The 24,091-nt window shown below is 42.5% G+C and overlaps 2 protein-coding genes, 1 long non-coding RNA gene and 1 other non-coding gene across 5 annotated transcripts; 3 read left to right on the top strand and 1 right to left on the bottom strand.

Annotated features, from left to right (window-relative positions):
* Nucleotides 1–81: 81 nt before the first annotated feature.
* TCP1 (t-complex 1) lies at nt 82–9,354 on the top strand. The gene is made up of 12 exons (XM_075748491.1): nt 82–250; nt 1,802–1,887; nt 2,652–2,780; nt 3,371–3,468; nt 3,823–3,933; nt 4,643–4,824; nt 5,450–5,576; nt 5,690–5,865; nt 6,672–6,795; nt 8,151–8,343; nt 8,622–8,785; nt 9,052–9,354. Exons 1-12 carry the CDS (start codon nt 178–180, stop codon nt 9,263–9,265), a joined length of 1,677 nt encoding a protein of 558 aa, XP_075604606.1. The 5' UTR covers nt 82–177; the 3' UTR covers nt 9,266–9,354.
* LOC142601474 (small nucleolar RNA SNORA29) lies at nt 1,114–1,249 on the top strand. Its single transcript, XR_012835032.1, has one exon. It is a non-coding gene; the product is annotated as a small nucleolar RNA SNORA29 (small nucleolar RNA).
* Nucleotides 9,355–9,530: 176 nt separating the features above from the next.
* Nucleotides 9,531–19,476, bottom strand: ACAT2 (acetyl-CoA acetyltransferase 2). Its single transcript, XM_075748492.1, has 9 exons — nt 18,409–19,476; nt 18,146–18,280; nt 16,733–16,914; nt 15,785–15,902; nt 14,846–14,989; nt 13,412–13,534; nt 12,531–12,685; nt 10,377–10,487; nt 9,531–9,776 (listed from the first exon to the last, which is right to left on the bottom strand). Exons 1-9 carry the CDS (start codon nt 18,455–18,457, stop codon nt 9,609–9,611), a joined length of 1,185 nt encoding a protein of 394 aa, XP_075604607.1. The 5' UTR covers nt 18,458–19,476; the 3' UTR covers nt 9,531–9,608.
* LOC142601022 (uncharacterized) lies at nt 18,773–24,091 on the top strand. Of its 2 annotated transcripts, XR_012834574.1 has the most exons (4): nt 18,773–18,882; nt 19,762–19,880; nt 21,289–21,360; nt 22,254–24,091. It is a non-coding gene; the product is annotated as an uncharacterized LOC142601022 (long non-coding RNA). The 2 variants fall into 2 exon arrangements; XR_012834573.1 differs by lacking the exon at nt 18,773–18,882 and having other exon boundaries at nt 19,502–19,880.

Genomic DNA, 24,091 nt, shown 5'->3' with positions numbered 1-24,091 from the left:
GCCTCTGGATTGGGCAGGCAGGGTGTGGCCCCGCCCCTCTCGCGCGCGGGGCTGTCCCCTGTCCTTCCAGCCGGGGGGGGGGAATGGGGTGTACCCAGCATTCCTTGCGGCCCTCTGGCCATTCCGCGGCTCCGCGCGTGCCTTGCCTCTCCGTCTTGTGCCGCGGCCGGCGGGAAGATGGCGGCGATGGAGGGGCCCCTGGCTGTCTTCGGCGAGCGGACCAGCGGCGACACGATCCGCACGCAAAACGGTAACGGCCGCACGCTGGCCGCAGGGGCTCGATGAGCGGTGGGGGGGGAGGGGTAGAAAGGAGGCGACATGGTGCGGCCGTTACCGCCGCCATGTGCTTACCCGCGTCAGCCCCCACCCGGGAAGGGCCTCGCCCTGCCGCCAGCTTCCCTCCGTCCCGGGCCGCTAGGAGCCGTTGGGAGGTTCGGTGCCGCCGGGAGGGAGGGCGGGTGGCACTATACCTTCTCCACAGTCTCTGTGAGGAGACAGGAGGCTGGTGCCGTTCGGCGCCGTTCCCAGGCGTCTCGGTGGCGAAGTGATCCGGCGTCCCTCTTCCTGCCTTAGTAGGAGCGCACACTGGGAGGGGGCGGCTGCTGGCTGGAGATGGGCTCCGTTCCGCCCCGAGCTCGTAGGGCGTTAGTCGGCAAGGCCTGCAGACTGGCTGAGGGGCTTTGGTGAGGAAGGGGCGGCTGAGGAAGCTTACTGCCCCCCAGCACAGGGAAATTACCAGCGTCGGAAAGTGGGGACCGGCCTCAAGATGAGTGTCTTTAACTGTAGTTCTCAAAAACGTTTCACGTGTCTCAGGATTTTCTCCCAAGTCTTGGGAAAAGGTTGCAAACTCTGAGGCTGTTCTCAATTTCTGAGTAGGGAAAAGACAAAGGAAGAAGCTGGAGACCTGTTTCCTGATGATCATGAGAGTCATGCACTTCTGATGATACTATAGGCAGGACAGTTAGAATGAGAATTACCTTAATCTATGACTGAGATACTTGATAATGGCGGCTTTGACGATACAATGGTTATTTCTTTCAGAAAGCGCCATTACTCCTCCAAAACAAACAAAAAATAGTTACATTGTTTGAAGTTGAAAGTGAAGGTCTGACTGTTCCCATTATACTACCACTTTTTCAGTTTCCAGATTAAGTGGCTATGCTTGTGGGATAGAGAAAAACTTGCCACGGTCTGAAGGAAAAGGTTGATTGTATCTTTTTCCTATATGAAGTTGGCAGAACATCTTTGAACAAGTCCCTTGTGTTAAAGGATTCATGTTACGTTAGTAGTGACTAAAAGGTCACTTTTTACTTTCTTGACTTAGTTATGGAATCAGTGTTTTTTGTTTCAGTCACGTACCTAAGCAGGGCAAAAAGATGTGTTACTAATGGATATCTGGTGATACCGTTGTTCTGTACCTGGCTAGAACTGAGGGGTAAATGAGAGTGAGTTTCACAGTATGACTTGCTGCTGCCAAAAGAAACGGTGCTACTAACCTCTGCTAAGCTACCCCTGCTCTTCTGACCTCAGTAGTGTCCTCCACCTTACCAAGCCAGAAGAAGGAGATTCTTTTTCTGATTGGTTAGCTGAACCAGCTTGGAGGGAAGAGTGGGTTTTGGCACAGACTGTGTTTTTTAGTAGCAGCAAGCCATTACTAGCTTAGCTAGGCTGAAACCTAGTCCTAAATTAGGTCACTTTATCTCAAGTTTCTGAATTGCAGGTTCTTGGCACATTTTCTTCTTGTAAACCTGAATCACCCTGAAATTGGAAAGATAAACCCTTTTTTCTTTCATTTATTCAGTTACTGCTGCATCTGCTATTGCCAACATTGTGAAGAGTTCTCTTGGGCCGGTTGGTCTGGATAAGATGTTGGTGGATGATATTGGGGTAAGTAAACTTTGTTTAGGAAGTGTCAGGAGGACGTGTATTCCTGTGTAAAAAGTGCTTCTACTTAAAAGTGCTCCATAGGTCTAATATGCACATACCTGTTTTCTTTCCATGGTTCTGAGAGGGGCTAGAAGGAGAACTGTGGTAAAATTGAGCATCAGGTAGTATATGTTACATTATTTTAGTTTAATCTAGTACTGCAGTTTATGTGGCACAGTTGTCTCCTTTCTACGTGTAAGTTCTTGACACCATTTACAAGTATTTGTCAAATTTACAGGAATGAATATTACCATTAAATTTAGGCCTTGTGATGGTGTTGACTTGTATATCCTGATCTCCACATTAGGAAAAATAACAAAAATAATTCAACTAATCTCATAAAAATTATAAAGCTGTATTTCATATTTTTAAAATATTTCAAGCAAATGAAGAAAGTTTGTCATTTTACAGGGTGCTGTAATAAAATACTGCATTAGAGGGTGGTCACTGCACTACTACTAATCCAGTATGTGCTAAACATTTGGTGGGTTTCTAGAACGTAAAGACTTTTTTGATAAAAAGAAAGTGTGGATTCTGCACTGGAAACATTTCTGTTGTTAGAATGGGACTCCTGGTTAAAAAGAAGCAGTAAATGTTTAGTATAATTAGTTATTTTATGGGCATGCACAAGGACTAATTAATTTACATTTGCATAAACAGGAAACACAACAGTAAAAATATAATAGAAATGTACCTCATATTAACATTTGATTTCTGAAAATTAGGATGTGACCATTACTAATGATGGTGCGACCATTCTGAAACTGTTAGAAGTGGAACACCCTGCTGCAAAAGTTCTTTGTGAGCTGGCAGACTTGCAAGACAAGGAAGTTGGCGATGGGACAACCTCAGTGGTATGTAGAAAGTTTTACAGGCAGATGCACCAAACGTTAGTGTTCTGTTACCACAATGCGACTTTTGATTTATCCATTATGGATCTTGATGCAATGTGGATCATCTATACAGAATGAAAAACCTTACGGTTGACTGAATATAAACATTTCTTTAAAGTAGGTTACAGAATAAAGAAATTAGACTTGTGGGGTTTTTTAGAGATGTTAGTTTATATATGCAGCCGGTGTTCTGGAATGGAATTTGCTTACTGCAGTGTTGTTATTTGTGTTTTTCCTTTCTTGAAGGCTGAGGATTCTGAATTAAGGTTCTTAAGTTTTAACAACCATGAGAAATTAAAGTGTTAGGACTAATAAGGATGCTGAGTGTGGAAAACTTGCCCGAGTCTTGGCAGCTTGGGGGGGGGTGTGGAGGGGCAGAGTTGTGGCTTTTACCAGATGTCAGAAACTATTTGTAATTCTAGGTTGCAAGTACTTGTTTCTACTGAGTAGACGTTGGACAACTATTTGTGATTCTACTTTCCACTTGGTGGCAATAGGTAGTTATTTTTCTTGTATGGAATATGTGTATTTAGTGTTTGTATTTCAAACAGGTAATTATTGCTGCAGAACTTCTAAAAAATGCAGATGAGCTAGTGAAACAGAAAATTCATCCTACCTCCATTATTGGTGGATACCGACTTGCTTGCAAGTAAGAAACTAATAGCAGTTGAAGTACATTGCATTTTGAAGGTACAATAACTGCGTGCTTTTTGTTTATTTCTGTATTTGTGACTGCATTAATACAGACTTCTTGGTGCACAGTGGATACAGAATTTTGATTTTGGTGTGTATTTTGAGCCTCTCCTGTTGTTTTGGGCTTTTTTGTTTTAATTTATTTTTAATTTCTGTAGTCTTACATAAAAATGTCACTTTACTGTCATAGGAGATGAATTGATCTCATTCTTGTGTTCTTTGAGACAACATTTAAAAGGGCTGAAAACATGTAAGACACTTGTCTTTGTGGGGGTGAAATTCTTTACCAGTGTTGGTCTTTCTTCTACAGGGAAGCAGTTCGCTACATCAATGAAAATCTTATTATTAACACAGATGAATTGGGCAGGGAGTGCCTAATTAACGCTGCTAAAACATCGATGTCCTCTAAAATTATAGGAATGTATCCTTTAACTTGATGAAGTTATTGAAGTGAGAGTGATTGGAGAGCTTGAGTAGCTAGGCTAGTTTTCTTTGCAGCAGTTTTTATGAATGCGGTATAGTATTCAAGCTGTCTTTTTTCTAACGGGTGTGACAGGCATTTCACAGATATTATTATCTGGCATGGGAAAACATGTTCAGACTCTTTGAATGTCTTTCAACCGAGTTAGGCACACCACAATAGCTTTAACAGTTTATGGTTTCCCTAGTGACATCTTAGTGACACTAGATAAGGAATTGTGTGAATGGAAGAATGTGTTACAGAAGTCAGCTATCTGGGGAGTGAAACTAAAGGAAGGAAGGTTGCATTTTACTTCATAGTCATAGAAAAGCCTGCATTTTTACCTTTTGTGCTAACAAGGGAATGCAGCCTGACCATAGGATGGCTATTTTTATTAAGGAACAAAAGGTGAGTAAAATGGAGGCATCACACTAGCCTGTCCTAATTTTTTTAGCAGTGCTTCAGCTTTAAGAATTACTCATTCCATTAAGGGAATGGTAAAGAAAGCTAGCTTTTCTGTATCTTAATGGAGTTGCTTGGGTTTGGGTGGGGTTTTTTTAAGCTGTTTTTGACTCTTACTTTGGGCACTGTCAGTGATTTTTTTTTTTTTTTTTTTTTTTGTTAAGCATCATACTAGTTTTCTTCAGTTTTAACCTTAACGGCATTGTAGCGACGGTGATTTCTTTGCTAATATGGTGGTGGATGCTGCGCTGGCAGTTAAATACACAGACCAAAAGGGTCAGGCTCGGTATCCAATCAACTCGGTTAATGTTTTGAAGGCACATGGCCGCAGCCAAAAAGAGAGCATACTTGTGAACGGTTATGCTCTGAACTGCGTGGTGGGCTCACAGGGTAAGAACACACTATGTTTTGTAACGCTTGTGTGTGAACTCAGTCCTCTTAGTCTTTCTGCATGGATCTTCTTACGACTGCATTAGTTGTAAATCATTTTCAATTCCAGAACAATTAAACAAGAACACAAAAAAATTTTACCACTTCACCAGTGGTTTCTAGGCTAGGGTCTGCCAACTAGTAGTGATCTACAAAGTGTTGGTAAGTTACTGTAGTTTCCTTAGCTCACTATCAGCATGGAAACACTGCGGTCTTCTGGAAGATAAGCACCTCCCTTGTGAGAGGCAACCTCTAGTTTGGAGGGAACTGTTATATTTAGCAGAGCTGTGTTGTGATTAGGTAACCTAAAGGATGCGAGACTCATGGGTCACCTTTTCATGGTCATTCACATTTTGCGGACGGGGTCTGTAAAAAGGTAACAGAGGTTATAGTAGAGATTTAAAAAAAAAAATCTCTCTTTGAAAGTCTTTGTTAGCATTTTTCTGTACTAGAGCAGAACTGGTGGTAGAGAAGCACACTGAATAGAAATCTGAAACGTGAAAGTAGCGTTAGTTTTAATCTCTGCTGCTAGCTTGATCTGTTAACTCAATTTGACAAAACCCTTTTTCTTGTTGCCTCTCATCAGGTATGACCAAGAGAATAGTTAATGCAAAGATTGCATGCCTTGACTTCAGCCTGCAGAAAGCAAAAATGAAGCTTGGTGTTCAGGTTGTTATCTCGGACCCTGAGAAGCTGGACCAGATAAGGCAGAGGTGTGTGGAAGCTTGAGTAACTGAGGCAGTGGGGTTTCACGGGCTTGTTTTGGTCTCTTCACTTGAGGTGGCTCAATGTAATTTTTTTATAACTTTTGACTTTATCTTTGCAGAGAATCAGATATTACCAAAGAAAGGATCCAGAAGATTTTGGCCACTGGTGCCAATGTTATTCTCACCACTGGAGGCATTGATGATATGTGTCTGAAATACTTCGTTGATGCTGGTGCTATGGCAGTACGAAGAGTTGTAAAAAAGGACCTTAAGCGGATTGCTAAGGCATCTGGAGGTATCCATCTGTCTTTGTCTTTTCTCTTTTTTGTTTTTTTCTTTTGTTTAGTTTTTCTTTTATTTGGTCAGTGTTTGTGGGTTTGGGCTTTTTTAAAGTAAAAGTCGTTGTTAGGGTGTTAATAATTCCTTTTCAAAACATGGCTTCTTAAGATGCAAGCCATGCAAGGAGAGAATGAGTAGAGGTGAGACACTGTTGTTAGGTATTAACTTTACTGTTGCTTTTAAGTGACTATTCTGTCAAAGTAGATGAGTACCATAAGAGTTGACTGCTGAAGATTTACGGGGGAGGGAAGCTCTCCTTGCGCTGGGAAGACTGTCTTCTTGTGGAAATGGGAGTCAGAATCCGTATTTATTTAGAAGTCTTTATTAAGCACACATTCATGAGCCTCTGTTTGGAGACTTGTGTTAAGTACCTTGGTTAGGTAGCTCAAGACAAATGAAGCATTCCTAAATCGTTAAATACATATTGAAAAAAATTCTGGTCCTATACAGATTTTTATCTGTCAATTCTTAAAATTTGCAAGAAAGCACTTCCATTATGGTAAGCACAGGAACTTGTACTAGTTGTGGAAAAGTAAGTACTGTAAAAGTTGAGCAAAAAGAGCAGTATTGATTATAAACTGCAGAATATTGAATTGCTACCTGAGAACTAGAAGTGCTGTTGAATTTAAAGAAAATCCACTTATGCTGCTTTTATTTCTGTTTTTAATTTCTGTTTTTCTTTCTGTATGCCTGTTCTGGGAAGTTGGCAAAGGATGTGCTGGAATTGACCACTAATTTCACTTGTTTGTTTGTTTGTTAAAGCAACCATATGTTCGACCCTCGCAAACCTTGAAGGTGAGGAGAGTTTTGAGGCATTAATGCTGGGACAGGCAGAAGAGGTGATTCAGGAGAGAATCTGTGATGATGAGCTGATTTTAATCAAGAAGTAAGGATCCTTTTTAAAATACTCAAGTTTGCGTACACTTTCTACTAAGTTTGAGATAAAATCCCATTTATTTACTTCCATGCTATCAGCCATATGAGTAGTTACACACATGGGAAAAAGTATACAAGTCCACTATAAATTAGAGGTGACGGTATTTAATCTCTCCTGCTGGGGCTTGACACCTGTTTCATCAACTATAATGTATGAGACAATCAGATTGCTAGATAGACTTTACTTACAATTTGGCTTATAAACAGATTTTCTTCTAAAATTTACAATAAAATTTTATTAAATAGCTAGAGACATTATGACAGCGTTCGTATCACGTTCCTTTACCTGGCTTTTAGCAATATAGTCACACTGGCTTCCCTTTACAGTCAGTAAAGGGAAATAGGTCCCATCTGAATAAGGAGGTGCAAACTAAATCTTAGCATTTATAGTGGAAGACAGGGTTTACTTGTGCTGGTTTCATGGAATCTGTCATCTGCTTGGTAGGATGAAATGGACCACATTGTTAGGGGCGTTTTTTAGGGTTTTTTTAATGGGCAAGAACAGCAACAGTGATTAACTGTCCACTCAGAGGATTTTTTCCTTTGAAGTTTTTAGTATGCCACTGCTATCTGGTACCTGAAGACTTGAGTATCAGTTTGTTTAACAAGAATATACCTTAGATACTAACTTTACCGCTGTTTCAATATCCCTTCTCAGTCTTCAACTTCCTGTAGTCTCATTTGCATGTGAATGAAATATTCTGACCATTTCACTTGTGTGGCAGTTACGTGACTGCCTATACTGTAATGTTGGCATTCATTAGCTTGCTTGATGGCTTTACAAAAGAGAACTTTCATAGAATTGCAGAATTGTTTGGGTTGGAAAGGACCTCAAAGACCATCTAGTTCCCACCCCCCTGCCATGGGCAGGGACACCCTCCACTAGACCAGGCTGCCCAAAGCCCCATCCAACCTGGCCTTGAACACTGCCAGGGATGGGGCATCCACAGCCTCTCTGGGCAACCTGTTCCAGTGCCTCACCACCCTCACAGTAAAGGATTCCTTTCAAACACCTAATTTAAATCTACCCCCCAAAAAAATTCTTAATTAAATAATTGCATTTCCCCTTTATTTGATGGGAAAACATCTTGTCCATCAAACTTTTGTCAGGTAGCTTTCTCTAAAAGATTAAACTCAAACTAGTTTCTTGCATATTGGCACTTAAATACTGACTTACTAAGTTGCAACGTACATACCCTGCAAGGGTGCATAATAATGTTAAGATTTTCTTTGAAACAGAAAAATTTCAGCAAGAGTAGTTTTATGTTCTGTTCTCAGCTGACTTCTGGTTCCTTTTTTCCCTAGTACAAAGGCTCGTACTTCGGCATCAATTATCTTACGAGGAGCTAATGACTTCATGTGCGATGAAATGGAACGATCTATACACGATGCTCTCTGCGTTGTTAAAAGGGTATTGGAGTCCAAGTCTGTTGTCCCTGGTGGTGGTGCTGTAGAGGCAGCACTTTCAATATATCTTGAAAATTATGCAACCAGCATGGTAAGTCTTGCACAAAGTAACAGCACGTATGTGTTAGACTTGGACAATGTGAATTTTCAGACATTTCTTTTCTTCTGCTAGAAGTCGGTTCTGTGGTTCATGAACACCACAGAGTGTAAGATGCTTCTTTAAAGCGGAGGTACTCTTTCTCTGATAATTCAGACTATGTGGTTCTTTGGTCTAAAAAGAGGTTGTGAATGTGAAAACCCCTACCTGCTATCATCGACAGTCTTGATCATGGCCGTGTTTTTCCCTTAAAACCTTTTTCCTCTTTCTAGGGATCACGTGAACAACTTGCAATAGCAGAATTTGCAAGATCCCTCTTAATAATTCCAAATACATTGGCAGTAAATGCAGCTCAAGATGCGACAGATCTTGTTGCGAAGCTGAGAGCGTTCCACAACGAGGCTCAAGTTAACCCCGATCGCAAAAATCTGAAATGGCAAGTATCTGTCTGTGGGAAGGCTATTAAATTGAAGTGGGGGGTGACTTAGATGGAAAACTGTTCTGCCACTTTACTGAACTGTGACCTGTCTGTAAAAAAAAAAAAAATAAAAAAGGGGGGGGGTGTAGCTTGTCACTGAACTATTCTCCCTCTGTCCTCCAGTCCTACATATGTGTCACTGGGACCTAGTAGTAGTTAAACAGCACGCTCCCAACTGTGTTTCTACTTGTTCTACGTCATCTGACAACATTTCTTCTTCTCAGGATTGGTCTTGACTTGATCAATGGAAAACCTCGTGATAACAAGCAAGCTGGTGTCTTTGAACCAACCATGGTCAAAACGAAGAGCCTAAAGTTTGCAACAGAAGCTGCAATTACTATTCTTCGAATTGATGATCTTATTAAACTGCACCCTGAAACTAAAGAAGAGAGAGGGTGCTATGAGGATGCAGTTCACTCTGGAGCACTTGAAGAATAAATTAGATTTTATTTATGTTTGTCTTATCTTACACTTCCCACTCCTGTAACTAAAATGTTAATAAAACAAGTGGTTGAATGCTGCTGCTATTTTCTTGTGAACAAATTAATTTTTGAAAGTGAGGTTGGTCTTTTGTGTTGAGAGTTTAAGCTTCTGGGTGCATTAACAACTAGCATGCCTACAGTAGCCACCAGCCTTGTTGTCAGGGCAAACGATTGGCAGAAAGTAACAGAGTAAGCTTATTTAATTCTAGGCAAGACAAATGTAAACTCCATGATTAGAAGTTTATTAGTAAACTGTGTCAAAGCTAGTTAGCACTAGCCCTTCATTCATTCATTCATACTCATCTCTCAACGCACATGGCTATTCCCATTCCTCCTCCTATACAGAGAGCAGCAACACCACGTTTTCCACCTGTTCGTTCCAGTGCATGTAGAAGAGTAACAAGGATACGGCAACCAGAGGCACCAAGAGGGTGGCCAAGAGCAATGGCTCCACCTTGGATATTAATCTAAAAAAAAAAGCCAATACAGAAGGTCAAGTTAGTTAGGAAATCTTTTAACCAACTTAGTTGAGGTTTCAACATGCAGGGACTTCACTGGATATTGTCCAGCCTGAAACTGCTGCCACTCTTTCAAGAAGTTGAACATGGATGCAACAGCTGTTCTAATTAGTAATCCTTCTGAAAGGGGCCCATCTTCACTCTCTGAAGGTAACAGTGATAACTGAGGTGAATTTAGAGAGGGGACATTAATACCTGCACTTCTTGCCATCACTGGAAGAATACAGCGGTAAATACACTTCCAGCACAAAGTTCAAATTGTGAAGTTAATGGTAAGTATGCTTATAATCCACTACCATAATAATATATATAAATATATAATCCACTGTAATAAAGTTGTAGCTGGTTCAGCTGGGAAATGATGTGCCTGGTAGCAAAGCGAGGCTACAGCAGGGTCGTGTAAGGAAACATCTTGTGGTTCCCATCCTTTTTGCTTGTGGCAAAATGATGGCAAGAGTAGTCACTTCTTCAGAATACAATCCAGGTGCGCAGAATGGAACAACTTTGAATTACAGGAGGCAAACTAATGGCCTCAAATATATTCATTACCTTTTCAGGATTTACTTTCAGTTCTTTTGCTATTGCAACAGATAGTGATGCAAAGGCTTCATTAATTTCAAACAGGTCAACTTGTTCCAGAGTCCAGCTGGCTTTGTCAATCTGAGAAAACAAAACAAACAGAGGCTTTATCGTCTCTTAGGTTTTCCTCAGCACCAGAGGAAACTTTTCATAAGACTTAAATGGGGTGATTTGAAGCCACTGCTTCTAAAAAGTTGAAGGAAATGAATTTTTATAGCCTGGCTTGATGACAGAAATCTTGAAGACCACAGACAAAATTTCAGTGTAAGCACAAGTCAGTACAATGTGCTGCAGCATGCTGGCTGCTCTTAAAAAATCTTGACTAATTCTACAGACCTATTGCTGGTGGTGCAATTGTGGGACTCCAACTGTACGTGGTGCCCTTAGTTGAAGAACAAGCACTGTTTTCAAAAGCAGGTTTTAACAGATGAAAAGCAAATTGTTCAGGATATGAGTCTGATTCCATTAGAGAGTCTGCTTAATACAGAATATTACACAGGAAACAGTGAAATTACCATGAGCGACTGCTGTCACGTGTAACTCATCCAGTCTCTCCTGCCTTTGGGTTGAAAGTTGCCACTGAAATCTTTTCACAGGGGCCTATTCTGGAAGGTGGTTTGGCTCACGTTTTCACTTGAGAAACTCTTGTGGTGCAACGGCCTACCTGGGTACAGGCTTAGGCATGTTTTGCATATTTATACATATTTACTTCCACTCACTTTGTTTCTAGCAGCAACGATTTATCAGCATAATCATCTGCAGCAATGATGTTTCACAACCAGCTAGCCAGACTGGTGTATCTCCAAGACTACAGACAAGGAGAACGACCTCTTTGTACTAGGTATTACAGAGACAGTATGGAAACTGTTCAACTTCTGGGAAAAGTCTTATCTTTAAGATTTACTATGTTGTTGTAACACTAAGATGCATGGCCTGCTCATTCTCTCATTATGAAGTGCTACTATGAAATTCTGAAGAAATAAACTGATAATATATGTAAGTATGAAGTGTTTGATAACACCTTACAAAGTTTACATTAAGAAGTAGTGTGCCCTTTTTCAGAGTACCTATAAAATTATACATACTGTTAAATACAGCTTGTCTGTTCTACAATTCCAACTAAAAATATGTATTGTGTATACAGTTACAGCATTCTTCATTTAAAAGAACAGTTTGAGATCTGATAAGAAAAAGCTTCAGCATTACAATTTTGATTTTCGATTTTTTTTCCACAGAGCTTGGGTGAGTTCAAGTTAGGCTTCTATATTGCCAGGACATTTCAGAGATGAACAAAACAAGGCCTCTGCACAGGAAACTAAGAAGAAATACTAAAGGAAATCTATTTTTATCAGCTGTAGAAGAGCTATTTTCATGCTCAGTTTCATAGCAGTTGTAACAAATAATCAGTTGGGGCTGCCACGGGCTACATCTATATTGGCAAGCAGCGCGGTAGCAAAGGAGCTGCTCGCTCGGGGTGCTTTATTTGAGACCCTTGTCCCAGGGACTGAACACAGAGTGCGTCAGTGGGTGCGATAACATTCTGAGCACATTAGATGTGGTTCTGGAGCGCACCTCCTTGTTCAGTTTCCTCCGAAAGGAATCCAACGTGCATGCTCCAACCCTTTCGCAGGGCAAACGAAAACGGAAAGGGTACAGTCACATTTGCTAATGCAGATGCACTCGCTGGCCTCTCTCTGTGTTGTACTATTGCAAATACAATCAGGCAGCCATCTGAAAACAAACCTGGCCAGACACTGCATCAGAACCACATCATGGCAGGACCAAATCATCCCCAAATTAGGTTAGCATACACATCCATGGAATTTAATCTTTATCCTCCTAGGTTATCTAGGTGGCCTTTCACAAACCCGACTGGTGTATGCTCTGAACTCCATTCATACACCTATACATTTACATATTTTTTTCCAACAAGTAGATGCTAGCATGGTGGCACTAGAAATCTTAATCTTATAAACTCTCTGCTATTTTAGGTCTTGTTTCCACTTAATTTATTTTTTCTACTAAGTTTTCCTTAGAATACAGAAAACCCAAGACCTGGCCAGAAAATGAAAAGCAATTACAAGCAAGAGTTTTTAAATAATAGATACATAGATAATTACTTACAGCTTGCTTTATTGCTGAAATGGGCCCTACTCCCATTATGGAGGGATCAATACCTGTCTGAGCCCAAGATACAATCCGAGCCAAAGGCATAAGACCTCTCCTAGCAGCTTCCGATTTCTTCATTAGAATTACAGCTGCAGCTCCATCATTTATACCTGTGGAATGACAAACAATTTGTATGTATTTTTGGGGGTTTATGGCTTTTACTTGTACCACCTTTTCCTGCATAAGTGCACAATCTAGACAAAAGAAAAATTGTAAATCTTTTATTCGTTTAGGTCAGTATTGTTCAGATCAACCAAGTCTGACGTCTAACACAAACACTTAAAATGGGTAACATATCTATACTGCTGTAAACGTGACACATTTGTGATTTCTTTGGAAAGCAGGTGTAAGAATTGAGGCACAATCTGAAAAAGGAGCACATCAGATTTATTAGGTAGACTTTGGAAGAGGCAGCATAAGGATGCGAGGAAGAAGTTTCAAAGCTGCCTGTGGCAGGACAGCTAGTCCCACAGGAGTAACGTTTTCAAATGTGAGGTGTTAAGTTTTCCTTTGTCCAGACCTGCAGACACGAGACAGCTAGTTTTAAATAGAGAGGATGTAGTTTCTATTTGTTCCAGCCTATCAAATATTGCTGTTATTGTCCAAACACTTGTATTGCTTCATAGAAAGCAAGCAAACAAAAGACAACTCATCTGTAAAGAAATCCTCTACCACAGTTATATTTGAGTTCTACCTATGCTGCCAAATGCATTGCCATTTTCTGCAAAATATAATCAGCAGTAACTGCATGGCAATCAATGCCTCGCAGAGACCCTGCCCTGAGCCACAAGCAGCTACTGTTCTGTTCCGTTTCGGTTTTAGCCAGACGGACCAACCTGAAGCATTAGCTGCTGTCACTGTCCCAGTTCCGTCTGTCAGGAAACAGGGCTTTAACTTCGCCATTGTTTCCAAGTTGCTCCCATGTCGAGGGTGTTCATCTGTTTTAACTTCTATAGGACCTGCAAAACAGCATTATACTCAAAGGAGGGTCTAACCACACACGTCTCCAACTGAAAGGTGGCACAAACAACAGGCTGATATATGGCATATATATGCCATATTCCTTTTAACCAACAAGCCATTCTGATCTCAGAGACAGCTTCCAACTCAGGGCAGTTTAACAAATCCTCTAACCCTCCAGCTGCTTCTAGCAGGACAGACAGGTAGGTTTTCCGAGACAAACACGAACAACTAAAATACTGTCTAGTACAAAACCAGATCTTGTTCTTGCTGTTCCTAAGCCACGAGCTTCTCTTCCAAGCAGAAGGCTATCTTCTGAATGATTCTTGTAGGAATCTCGTTGCAAAGAGTAGTCAAGTGTCATTAAATATTATTATCTAAACTGGTATCAGGAAAGCCCTTCATTAGTTTGTAACTGGCCAGGACAGCTGACCCAAACTGGCCAAAGGGATACTCCATACCATATGACATCATGCTCTGTATATAGCTGAGGGGTGGGCTGGGAGGCGGTACAGCTCAGGAACTAGCTGAGCATCAGCTTCTGGCGGTGAGAAATTGTGCTGTGCATCACCTGTTTTGCATAGTCTATCATCATCATTATTATTTTCCTTTTCTGTCCTACTAAACTATCTTTATCTCAACCCATGAGTTTTACTTTTTTTTTTTTTTTTTTTCCCTTTTCAATTCTCTCCCCCGTCCCACTTGAGGGGGAGGTGGGGAGTGAATAAACAGCTGTGTGGTTGTTGTAGCTGCCCAGGTTAAACCACTCCATGGGGGAATTCCCCTGCTCTAGAAACAGCCCTTTGGCTCAACGCACCAAAACAGGTCTGTTTATATCCCTAACAGACCTAAAGAGAAGCATACCTAATATATGTAACCTGACCTAGTTAATTAACTAGTAACCCTAATTATTGCCACTGTGTATTTTACTGGGTGCGCATGGTGGGCCAGATCAACATGCCTGTTTTAAGTTTGGTGCAGCAGGAGCCCAAATAAACAAAAAATACTGATTTTGGTACCATATCCAAGCCTATGTTAAGTTGGCAGTTTGCCTGAGTAGTAATTATATCCCAATAAAACATAGTAGTAGTATTTGCAGACAGCTACATTTAGATATTCCACATTCACGTTGCTTCTCTCATTTAAAAAATAACCACTGAAAGCTGAAAAAGAGAGCAGCAGGCTACATGCTTACAGAACAGCTTATAGAAAAGGCCGCATAAGTGGGAGACCATCCACTGATTATAGGAAACATTGTAGAAGACAGATTTTTTCTTTAAAATCAGCTCTCACTACCCATTCACACCTACCTTTTTTAGAAGGTACAAGAACAGGAACAATTTCTTTTGTAAAATAGCCAGCTTTCTGTGCTGCCTCTGCCCTGTTTTGTGACTGTACAGCAAGTTGGTCTTGTTCCCCTCTGCTGACTTGCCACTGACTGGCCACATTTTCAGCTGAAATAGGAACAAAATGCAAATTGCCACCAGGAAACACTAAAATTTTAAGTTGTAAAATTGTAAGCACAAAGGTAATCATTAATGTTTGCTGTAGCAAGCAACTAAGCTCGTTGAACAGTTTTTGTTCCTATTTCCTCATCTCGTTTGCGCATGATTCTCTACTATATTTTCTTTTGAGGGTGAAAATTTCTATGCAGCATTTCCTCCCAGATGTTATATCAAGTTAAATACAAATGCAAACAAGGTTTTCTAGTTTATTGCTTCTCTGGATTATTATGTTCAGATCTCTGTACAGCGAATTCAGAGGAGGGAACAGTTCTGAAGTTACTCTGTTTCATAAGCAGGGTCTGAAAAAGCAGTTGGCTATCCAATCCAGGGTGCAATAACCTGAAGTTGCAGAACCATGTGCATCCACAGTACGCTTTACGTAATTCCCCCCCACTGTAAATCTGTGCTGCTGAATGCTCCAGTTACATACAGAGATTATTTTGTTTGTTTATCCTGAAATTAAATTAAATTGCTCAGATGCAAAAGAGATGCAGGGAGATTAGCTCAGACAGAAAAAAAAAAGAAACAACACAACAACAAACCAGTAGCTTTACTAACAAAGCAGAAAATGCCTTCAATGCCTTTCAATATTAGGAATTTTTTTTCTTTTTCACAACTACAATTTAAGGACAACTTGAAACACCTTATTTGAAACTTCAGATTTCTGAGATTACCTATTAGTGAATTATTCCCCTTTCCCCAGTTAACCATAACCACCTCATTTTCTGGACTGTCACCACTTACCTGTTATACCCATATGATACTGATAAAAAGCATCGGTAAGGCCATCAAGGATTATAGTGTCCTGCAAAGACGCCTCTCCCATTTTCACCCCAGCTCGCATGTGAATGACATGAGGAGCCTGCAAGAAGGTATTTCGAGAGGAGTTATATGTTCTATACCTCCAGTGCGTGATACAGCCAAACAGCTAAAGAGACAGACCCCTATCTTGCGGCTGCAGGTAGCTACCCCAAATCCCAGCAGTCTCCCCAGCTGCCCGCTCTGTCTCCCCCTCCAGACTATGCCAGCTGGCTTGGTCTGTTTGGCCTGTGCATTTCCCAGGAGCGGATCACCAAGCAGCGTTTTATCTCCACAGATGGAATCAATCACCCCTGGGGCCGTACGGCCGTGGGTTCCCCATCCTCCCAGTCTGCTCTAGGTAGTTCCAGATCGCGCTCCACTGCCAGGGAACATCAACGTCACTCCCAGCACAGGCAGCGAGCGAGCCCCAGCAGAAGACATGACTCCCTTGTTAGGGATCAGATCACCGGCCCTGTGCCATTCCTCGATATAGCCTTGGGATCAACACCTTGAAATAAAAGCGCCTCACTTCCTTTCCAAGCTCAAATTGCTCGGTGAACAATTCCAGTTATTCCTTCTTTAGGCTTCTTGCAACACAAAGAACGCTGTCTATTGCCCGTTGTTATAAGCAAATCATTCACCACAACAGGGCTAGAAGGAAATTAAAATGGAATTTTAAATGTGGCGTGTATTTGCATGGCATCTTTTCAGTAACTTAAAAAAAAAGCTACTGAAGTCAATTGTTGCATGTATAAATCCATTCTGAGTGCAGAAACCAAAGCTACTCTTTCAATCTGCCTCCAGAGTGTTAGCCTAGAAATCCAGGGTTTCAACATAATGCTGTTTGATCCCAGTAAGCCAGTGCAATGCGAGTGCAACCGTTTGCTTTACCTTGCTCATACTTTCCATGCCTCCTGCGACCACGATGCTGGAGTCTCCCGTCAGAATGGACTGAGCAGCCAGACATACCGCTTTCAAGCCTGACCCACAGATCATCTGGCAGCTCCAGGCAGGGACAGAGTAAGGGATTCCTGCAGCAACACTCGCCTGCCGGACGGGGTTCTGGCCAGCACCTGCAGGAACAGGCAGCATTTTTCCTTTGTTCTTAAAGAACAAATGTCGGCCTTGTCATTTTTCATAACAGGTACCCTAATTCCGCCAAAATTTAGAGCTCACTCCTATTTTCAGTTGGTAGATAGAGAAGTTCCTAGTGGTAATCTGTAAACAGGAGCTCAGTTACCTCTCTCATTTATATCGTTGATCAATAAAATACCTGCAAGATCAGGGACTTGCTACTGATAGTTTTATATCTGCAACTCTGTTTTTGATGGCAGGTCAGATGAAATAGCAACTTCAAATTAGCACTGGCCTGTTGTACATGTGTAAGATGAGAGATAATGTGCTACTTGCTAAAGGGTTTCTTTTTGACATCTTCTGTACATCACAGGCAGGCAACTTTCCCTAAAATTTCCTATGGAAACCAAAAGCACCATTATGCAAGGACAGTCCTGAAAGCTTCCACTCTTTGCTGTAATCCTGATGGAGAGAATAGGAGCACTATATTCAAAGAAAACATTCTTCATCTGTATCTCTCCAGGCAAAAGTAATACCAGCTCTTTGTACGCAAAGAAACAGATAAGGAGAGCACATCATTCAGGGAGCTAAAAATATGCAGGAGTCTGGATCAGATCTAAGAAAGACAAAAATATTTATTTCCTTTATTTTCTTCCTCCATCTTTAAAATACAAACCTGCCCTATGACTCTGCTGATTAAACATTACCCTGGAAAAAGCCAGGGACCGTTCAAATCAAACAATTCCCTATCATCAGCCACATTTTCATCAAATCAAAATATTGGTCTCCAAGCAAGTGGCATCACAGATCTTGCAGATAAACACAAATGCAGGCCTCGCTCTTAAAATCTCAGAGTTGCTGTTACTTATGATGTTAAATTTACAAGAGGCGATGACGTGAGGGAAGGGATGCTGGAACAAAGAAAAGAAACTGACTTTCACCTATAGGCTGTTTGCTACTTCGGGCATTTAAAAAACCCAAACGATGCCCCCACCACATCCTTCCCAAAAACCCGGCCATGGGTTTGCTCACCCAGACCGCCCGGAGCAGCGGCCGGGATGCCGCCCAAGTCCTTTGTTAATGCATCACGCTCTTAATGGCGAGGAACGACGTTCCGAAACGTGCAACCTCATTCCACGGGGCAACGAAGGAGGGATGCGGCCGCGGAGAGGAAGCACCCGCCCAGCGACCCCCGGCCGCGGGAAGAGGGCTCTCCGCCGCCGCCCGTACCTGCGGTGAGGACCTGCCCCAGGATCACCTCCGACACCTCGGTGGGGGCCAGCCCGGCACGCCGCAGCACCTCCCGGATGACGGCGGCCCCCAGTTCGTGCGCCGGCAGCGCGGACAGGCCGCCGTTGAAGGAGCCTGTGCGGACAGAGAGGGAGAGAGCTCAGCACCGGCCCCCAGGGCACACGCGGCCACGGGAAGGGGGGGGGGGGACACGGACACCCGCCGCCCGGCCCCGGGAGGGACACCCGCCCCCCGGCCCTCACCGACGGCGGTCCTGGCGGCGGAGACGAAGACGACGGGGTCCGCGCTCATGGCGGCAGCAGCGGCAGCCGCGGCCGGAACGCGAGCGGAGGCGTCGAGGAGCGGCGGCCGCGGCCGGAACGCGAGCGGAGGCGGCGCCGGGGCCGCCCCTCGCGTGTTGCCGGTCCCGCCTCTCGCTGCCGGGATTGGGGCGGGATGAGGGAGCTCGCACGGGTGATTCGCGGCCGGGCCTGTGGGGAGAGTGGGGAGAGCGGGGAGGCAGGCCGGCCGGCGGCGGGGTCCACCCGTGCCCCGGGTGTCGGTGGCGTAAGGGCGTCCTCTGCCACGTCCCCCCGGAGGCGGTGAGAAAACCAGCCGTGCCGCCGTCCAGGCCGGCCCGGCGCTGCTGCGCGCTCCTGGGGGCGGTCGCTGCCTGCTGCCCCCTCCCGCCAAGGCACCCGGGCGCTGGTCAGCGCCTTTGGCAACTCTCGCTAACGGTCAGTTTAACTTTTTACGAAATAAAGCATGCAGATCAAATGCTTTATTGTCACACGGTGCCTTACAGGCAGTTTGTTTATTTCACGGTGGCATTTCATGGGATCTATGTGTGCAGGAAAAAACCCAACAGAATAATGAACCACACGAAATCCCCTATCACTGTTTGATCTGCTCAGCAACAGTTACACCCAGAGATTACTAACATCCAACACACGTCTTTTTTCTAACTCATTTATGTGTTTTCAGCACAGGCAGTGCTATGCCGCTGGCCCAAGAGCCATTCCCGACTGACCTGTGGAAGGGAGGCAAGCAGGGCTGCCTCCGTGGGACAAAGCCGCGATGGCCGAGAGGGACAGAGGGACGGGGTGCTGGGAGCAGGAGCTCCCTGCCTGCCTGGGAGGCAGAGGCTGGAAGGAGAGGAAGCAGCAGCAGCCATGGCTGCAACCCTTAGCAGGGTGGGCAGGCGGGGATGTTTGTCTATGGGGAAATGTAGCTGGGGTGTGAGGTGGGGAGCAACAATATTAAAGACACTTGGAGGAAGAAGGGACGATAAAGGGAGAAACCAAAGAAAGTAACAGCAGTAAAAAAAAAAAAAAAAAAAAAAAAAAGGATAGATGGGCTGAAATCACTCTTCTATCATAGAATCATGGACTGGTTTGGGTTAGAAGGGACCTTAAAGATCGCCTAATTCCAACCCCCCTGCCATGGGCAGGGACACCCTCCACTAGACCACGTTGCCCAAAGCCCCATCCAACCTGGCCTTGAACACTGCCAGGGATGGGGCATCCACAGCCTCTCTGGGCAACCTGTTCCAGTGCCTCACCACCCTCACAGGGAAGAATTTCTTCCTAACATCTAATCTATCTTCTGTCTCACAGCCTTGACCTTCAGTCCTTATTCCTTCCTGTGCTGCCTCGTTCACAGAACGGGTACTTGGCCTAATGGATGCACCAGCCAAAGCACCGCATTGAAGTTGCAACTGAAGGCCAAGAAGACGGTTAGAAAATGCGTTGTTACTCCTACCTTAGCTAGAGCATTAACAAAGTTGGGGGAGTATATTTTTTATCACCGTAGTAAAATTTGGTCAGGTTTTTTGGGGAAAAAAAAGGGACAAATTAAGTCCCAGAAAAGCCCACAGTGTGAGGTGACAAACACTGACAAACATATATGACAGCAGATGCACCAATACACCTGTGATCACATTCTGCACATTGACTAATCTGAACTTGGTGGTATTAAATCTGCATGCATAAAATGTATCTGAACCTTCTGTGTGGAAACCCTGAGCAGCAGGAGCAATACATTACCCAAGTTGGATTCCTCTGGCTCCTGTTAGTCTGTTCTTCCTTTACATTGTAAAAAGCTACAGCACTACTATACTGGAAAAAAAATCCCCACGCTTCAACTATGGAAAGCAAGACCGTTAGCCTAGATTTCACCAATAACTCTGTTAAACCACACTGGTCAGAGTAACTTCATCACTCAAAGCAGGGTTATCCTTTCAGAGAGTTCAGTCTGACTGAAGGATGAGACCAAAGGAGGGAACTGTTTCTGATAACGTTTCTTCAGTCACTTCAGGGTTTCCAGCTTTTAGCAAGAGAAGAATCCCCTCAGATGTCTTAAGGAAAAGAAATATCTGGAGAATCCTGCAGGCAGTTAGATCCTTTGGTGGACCAGTCTCTTAAGGATGCATTAATAGGCAACAGGCACACCCACAGCTTTTCTTTAATGATGCTGTGCACTCAGGGCAGGTGATAACACCTAAGAAAGACCTCAGATTAAATCTGGATGGGAAAAACATGTTTGGTGTCTTTTCGAAAGACTCATCTGTAAGTAATTAGTAGCTCTACCATATAAGCAAAGCTCAAGAATATATGATTTTAAGCAATAGAGTGACTGTTTTAGAAAAATATTGTAGAGTTCCTGAGCAACACTATCAGACTGAAAGTAGTCTCTGCATCTTTTCAAAATTCAGTAGGGAAGGAGTTATTACTCATGTATAAGGGCAGCACCAAGTAACGTAGTTTATCAACTGTATTGTATAACAATATGTCCTTCTTAATGTAATATTTGACTGATTACAACGTAAGGCCATCAATGCAAATACAAAATCAATAATGTAAGATGAGCTCAGAGTAACACTAAACATTACCAGCTGTGCAAAGTCCAAAACCGACAATACACCTGAAGTAAGCCTTACAGACAGGATTCCCTTGCATTTAAAACTTTGCAACTGTCACCATAAATACTGAATAGAACATAAAGTGAGGCTTCAGCCCCTTCCCTCTGCACGCTTCACCTTTAATCCACTAACAGACAGAAAGAGTTGGAATGTGAAGCAGGCCCAGGGACTTCAGGCCAGCTCGCCCTGAAGAGCTGACGCGCTGCACCTTTGCTCTCAGCAGATCTGTTTTGCAACTGGACACGAGTGACGGACCAGGCTGCAATGTTGGGCCACCCTGAAACAACAAAGATGAGTGAGTTTTATCTTGGTATCTTTATCAGACTTGCAGTACCCTATTCAACTCTGCTTGGATGGTGTCCAGGATTGAGATCCAAATGCATAAAAGGGACACGTAAAGTAACAAAATAACATAGCAATTGCACAAAGGCAAATAATTATGAAACATATATGGTACAGATCAAAGTTAAGTTACTTAAATGTAGAAAAAAACCCCACCTATTAAATACGACCAGGCGGCTGTGCTTTCAAATTCAGTGTAGTTAATGAGCAGCATAATACTCAATAGCAAACTACTGCCCTATGCTGGTACATTTTACCATTTCTTGGAAATCTAAGCTCTGGGAAATTAAGTTGGTCAGTAAAATTTAGGACATCAATTCGGAACAGAGAGTTTACTTGCTATCAGTGAAAGAGTAAGGCTATGTTGCACAAAGCTTATTTATTACCTTTCTATGAACACAATCAAATAGACTTGTGCCTTATGCGAAATACTCAAAGTGCAAAGATTTTGGCATTTTCGTTTGGTAATGATGGCTCAGTTTTCTTAGACATAGGCTAAAATTTACAGCATTTCAGTGTTCACTAATTTACTCTTCTGCTAAAAACTGTTTTCTAAATTTAACCTTTACAGAGATCAGTGTTGTTACCAAAACACTTGGTTTGTGAATATTTACAAAATTGCTTTTGTTGGGGATGTGAGTTTGATAAAAACTAAGCTGCACCTTTCATAGGCAAAAAAAATGCAAAGAACAATTACTTTAAATTCATAAATCTTGATGGGAGATTATCCTATAATTTTAAAAACCCCTTCATTTTACAACTTTCCTGTAATAGGAAATTCCCTAGTCTTTAAAATCTTATGCACAAATAATGATAGTAGTATATGCTTTGTTGGGATCCTTACAGAAAAAAAATGCACAGGGGATTCCTCAGGGAAGGAGATGTGGCCCCTCTCCATCCCCACTGATGTTGCCTTGCATCATTCTGTACTGTAAAGCCAGAAGAAACTTCTGTGTTCCTCTGGTCACTCGTGGAGGTACAACATTATTCCCATCCTCATCAGCGTGCTGTTGAACACAGCAGCTGTGCAGGAACACTCACAGCAGTGAAATAAACAAATGCCAACATGTTCCCATGATCCAGACGTAAGTGTGAAGCAGAAGTGACCCATCTTCATATTTTATGGAGCTGGCCCTTTGCTGTAGGGTATGATATTTATGATACTTAATGTCAAATAACTGGCCAACATTTGGGACTTCTGCTACTAACAGTGATAAGAGTATCCTGCTTTTTCTTATTTTTGTCTTTTTTTTCTTGCCAGCAGCATGGAACACACTTGACCACTTTTGCAGGAGTGTACACTAAAGCCAGTGTCATCAAATACAGGAGTCAAACCTTGTCACAGTAATTATGTAAGACACCTCATGATCCTTGATAATTTGGGGTCCATAGTTCTTATCTGGGATCATTTCAGAGGCATTTGCCCTTCAGATACAGGTTTTCTGTGCTTTGTCTGTGTTTGATATTACTTTTATTCCTGATAGGGAATAGGAACTCTTCTTTGGTTGGTCTAAGCAAAAAGCCAGTGTTTTGCTCTTTGACAACGGGACAGCAAAGTCATCCTTTTTTTCTTCTTAAAAAAAATAAATTAAATTAGCTACCAAAACAAGTAAGCTCAACAACATCATTTCATGAAAACCAGAGCCTTTTCACTTGGGAAAGATCTGAGGAAGCCTTTCCCTTTCTCCACATACTGTGACATTGTGTCAGGATACATAAGGCGCTCAGGCTTGCTGAGCACCATTAGTACCTTTCTCAGATCTAGAAAGACAATTCTTTCTTCTTCCAGGTTTTCTTACCAGTGGCTTGACACTCAGCTGTCTATGGGTAAGTTCAGCACATAGGGTACGCCTCAAAGAACAAACTGTTTTCCCACTGAGGATGAGATTTGTATTTTCTGAAATTCCTCAACCTCAAACTCCAACCTGACTGATTGCGTCCTTGGAAATCAAGTTCCTGATAGGCAAAAAATGTTCTTGGCTGCATTAAGAGCAATCTGTGTTTTCCTTGAATCTATTTTTGTCAGGGAAAGCTCATAATCTAATCAGTGTTTAATAAAAAATGCTGTCTTCCCCTCAGACAGAAAAACCTTTGCATTATTAAAACCATCATGGCCTTTCTATGGCTTAAAAAAAGGTATAGTAAATACCTGGGTTTTATCCTTAGCAACTATATGCACACCTGTACTTCAAATGCAAGCTTGCAGTATTTATCAAGCATCCCAAACCTAAATTTGAGTCACCATTTGGCTATAATTGTATCTTGACTGATGGTCAGCCAGGGGATGCCTTCAGGAGAGGCTCTGGAGTTCACTCACCACCGTGATCAGCCCCTAAGAGAAACAAAATTCCTGACCACCGTGTTGCACACACCAATTCACAGCTGTGGCGTAGCACCGGGAGTGCTGCCATCTTGCAGACAAGAGCTGCAAACCAAATTGGCTCTGTGTATGTTATAATACTGCTGAGTTTGTATGTTTACATGGAGTCTTTTATATATAAAAAATCGTAAAAGAAGTACTGGTAATTAAAAGAGAAGTCCTTACAAGAGCTTTCTGAAGAATTTCGAATTACTTTTCCTTTAAATATGGAAGAAGTATATGTGATAATTCCAGTAAGATCCTTAAAAACATCTTATCAGGGGATACAAAGCAAGCATTAAGCCTGCAGCCGAGTCTTCAAGAA

The sequence above is a fragment of the Balearica regulorum genome, chromosome 3 (genome assembly GCF_011004875.1).
Source record: "Balearica regulorum gibbericeps isolate bBalReg1 chromosome 3, bBalReg1.pri, whole genome shotgun sequence".
Lineage (NCBI taxonomy): Eukaryota > Metazoa > Chordata > Aves > Gruiformes > Gruidae > Balearica > Balearica regulorum.
This window is presented reverse-complemented; position numbering and strand designations above follow the sequence as displayed.